General features: G+C 42.3%; 1 protein-coding gene and 1 pseudogene across 1 annotated transcript in view; one reads left to right on the top strand and one right to left on the bottom strand.

Moving 5' to 3' along the window:
• The window catches only part of LOC103581875 (thyroid receptor-interacting protein 11-like), a gene marked incomplete at its 5' end in the record, with an annotated part of 24,870 nt that overhangs the window by 20,212 nt on the left and 2,343 nt on the right, over positions 1-2,315 (top strand). The window contains one exon of the mRNA XM_008563602.1: positions 1,712-1,875. Coding sequence (XP_008561824.1) covers positions 1,712-1,875 — 164 coding nt within the window. The remainder of the gene's footprint in view (positions 1-1,711; positions 1,876-2,315) is intronic.
• Positions 30-627, bottom strand: LOC103581874 (annotated as a pseudogene).

The following is a 2,315-nucleotide window of genomic DNA, read 5'->3' as shown; positions in this document are numbered from 1 at the left end:
TGTGAACAAAGTGGAGTTCCAATTCTTCATCAAAAGGTGCTGGTTGAGGTTGTCAGACGCCGTCCAATATAGATCCCCAATCCAATAGCCAGCAGATGAGAGAGCAGCAGAGAGGGAAGAAAAACCTTGAGAAGCTCTGCTGAGAAAATGCCCCCCCTTCTTCATAACGCTCGTGTTTCTCATGCTGAAAGTAGCTGTGCGCTTCGGGTGTTTAAAGAGGAACTCCTTGAGGGGTATATTTTCTGGCCGACTAGACCAATCCCATATCCAATCTGAGTTTTTCTTCAACATGCTTTCAACTTCTCTCCTTCTCTCAATGTAATCTTCCTCAGACTGAGAGCTGTTTTTTTTTTCCAATGCTACTATGGGTATCGGTTTCACAAGCTCTATAAATATCCTGTGGTGTCTGTGGCTGTCACAGTGAGAACTCTTGGAGCTACTCCGTCCAGATTCATGCTGGGCATCAAGGAGTATTTTTTCCATGTCACCATTATAAATAGAAACTGAGGCTGGGACACTATTCCCATTTCTATTATTGCTAAAGTGCAATTCTACCCAGGAGCCTTGCAGGATTTCCTCCTGCAGACCGGGGGCTCCGCTTGGCGACATGGAGCCGAGGGGGGCGGCGGCGGCGGCGGCAGCGGCCGAAGTCTGCGCCGGGCTGCTGCTCCGAGCGCTGTACAGTGCGACTAGCGCTGGGCGGCGGGAGCTACGCTCACCTAATGGGCCGAGGCCGCGCCTCCCGGCCGCACGCACACACGCCCCTGGATTGTTGTTTTGGGACAGGACTAGGTATTATCGTATTTAATGTAGGTAAAAAGAAAGATGATAGTAAAAGATAATTAACTAATAATCAGAGCAGTTAGTTCGTCAGTTGGATAGCCTTTGGAAACTGTGAGTTCACCATGATTGCAAGTGTCAAAAGCAAGGGGGTGTCATAGAATCTCTTCTTTGTTAGGTTAGAAGCTGGATAAAATGACTTTGAAGGTCCCTTACAACTTAAAATTCTGAGATAAATTACATCTTAGAGATTTAACCGGGAGACTTGAAAGTTGCAGACTATTTGTAAATTTTTCTTTTGCTGACATTTCTTGTTTAGCCTAATTCTTAGTCTTTAAGCCATTTGTTCAAAGTCACTTTTACAGGAGAGATCATTGAATTGATAAAAATAGGGAGAACAGAGGAACTATTCAAATTTCTTTGAAATCTAACTTGAATTTAATGCAATAAAATGTCGCGAAGGTCCAGTTCATAGAGACAGAGTGGAATGGTGGTTGCCAGAGGAAGGGGGAGTTGTTGTTTAATGAGCATCGGGGCTGGCTGGTTAGCTCAGCTGGTTAGAGCGCAGCCTTGTAACACCAAGATCAAGGGTTCAGATCCCTCTACCAGTCAGCCGCCAAACAAAAAAAAAGCGTATGGAGTTTCAGTTTGGGAAGATGAAAAGAAGTTCTGGAGATGGATGGCGGTGGTGGTTGCACAACAGTGGGATTGTACTTAGTGCCACTGAGCAGTGCATGTAAAAATGGTTACAATGGCTAATTTTAATGTGTATGTTACCACAATAAGAAAATGTAGGGAAGAGGTTTCATCTTGTTAAAGTACCTAAATACTTTGAAATCTACCCTGAATTTAGTGCAATAAGACTTAGGGAAGGTGATTCTTCTGGTTAAAGTAATAGAAGCAGTTTGATTTTTATTCTTTTTGTTTGAAGCCATCAAGCCAGCGTGCAGGTAGAGTCGTTACAGGAGCAACTGAATGTCGTCTCCAAGCAAAGGGATGAAACTGCACTGCAGCTTTCGGTCTCCCAGGAACAAGTAAAGCAGTATACTCTATCACTAGCCAACCTGCAGATGGTCCTAGAGGATTTCCAAAAAGGTAAGTTGTATGGTCAGTTTTTCAGTGAAGAAAAATTGTAGTTGTTGATAATTTTCCCCTATTGGAGTGCCATTTTAGATTAAACATGGGGAAATCTTCAAAAGGTTACCCACTTACAGGGGCAAAAAGTAAGTAGCCATTATCAACTATTTAGACTCCTTTACAACTAAGACTAGAGAACGTTAACTATATTCAGTAGTTGTTAAAAATTTGATTTAGTATTATATTACCAGTTAAGGTGAGAGTTGAAATATAAAGGCAACACGCGGTAGGATGATCAAGTGCTAAAGGAAGAATACAAAGGAAGAGAGAGTGATTAGGTTTCGAGATATTGGTTGCAGGTCGAACCCACTTCAGAGTGTTAATCATTAGTAATTACCATCCTTTGATATATTTCTTAACTTGTTATTAGCTATTCATCTATACTTTGAGGTGACTGT

The sequence above is a fragment of the Galeopterus variegatus genome, unplaced genomic scaffold (genome assembly GCF_000696425.1).
Source record: "Galeopterus variegatus unplaced genomic scaffold, G_variegatus-3.0.2 Scaffold14162, whole genome shotgun sequence".
NCBI lineage: Eukaryota > Metazoa > Chordata > Mammalia > Dermoptera > Cynocephalidae > Galeopterus > Galeopterus variegatus.
This window is presented reverse-complemented; position numbering and strand designations above follow the sequence as displayed.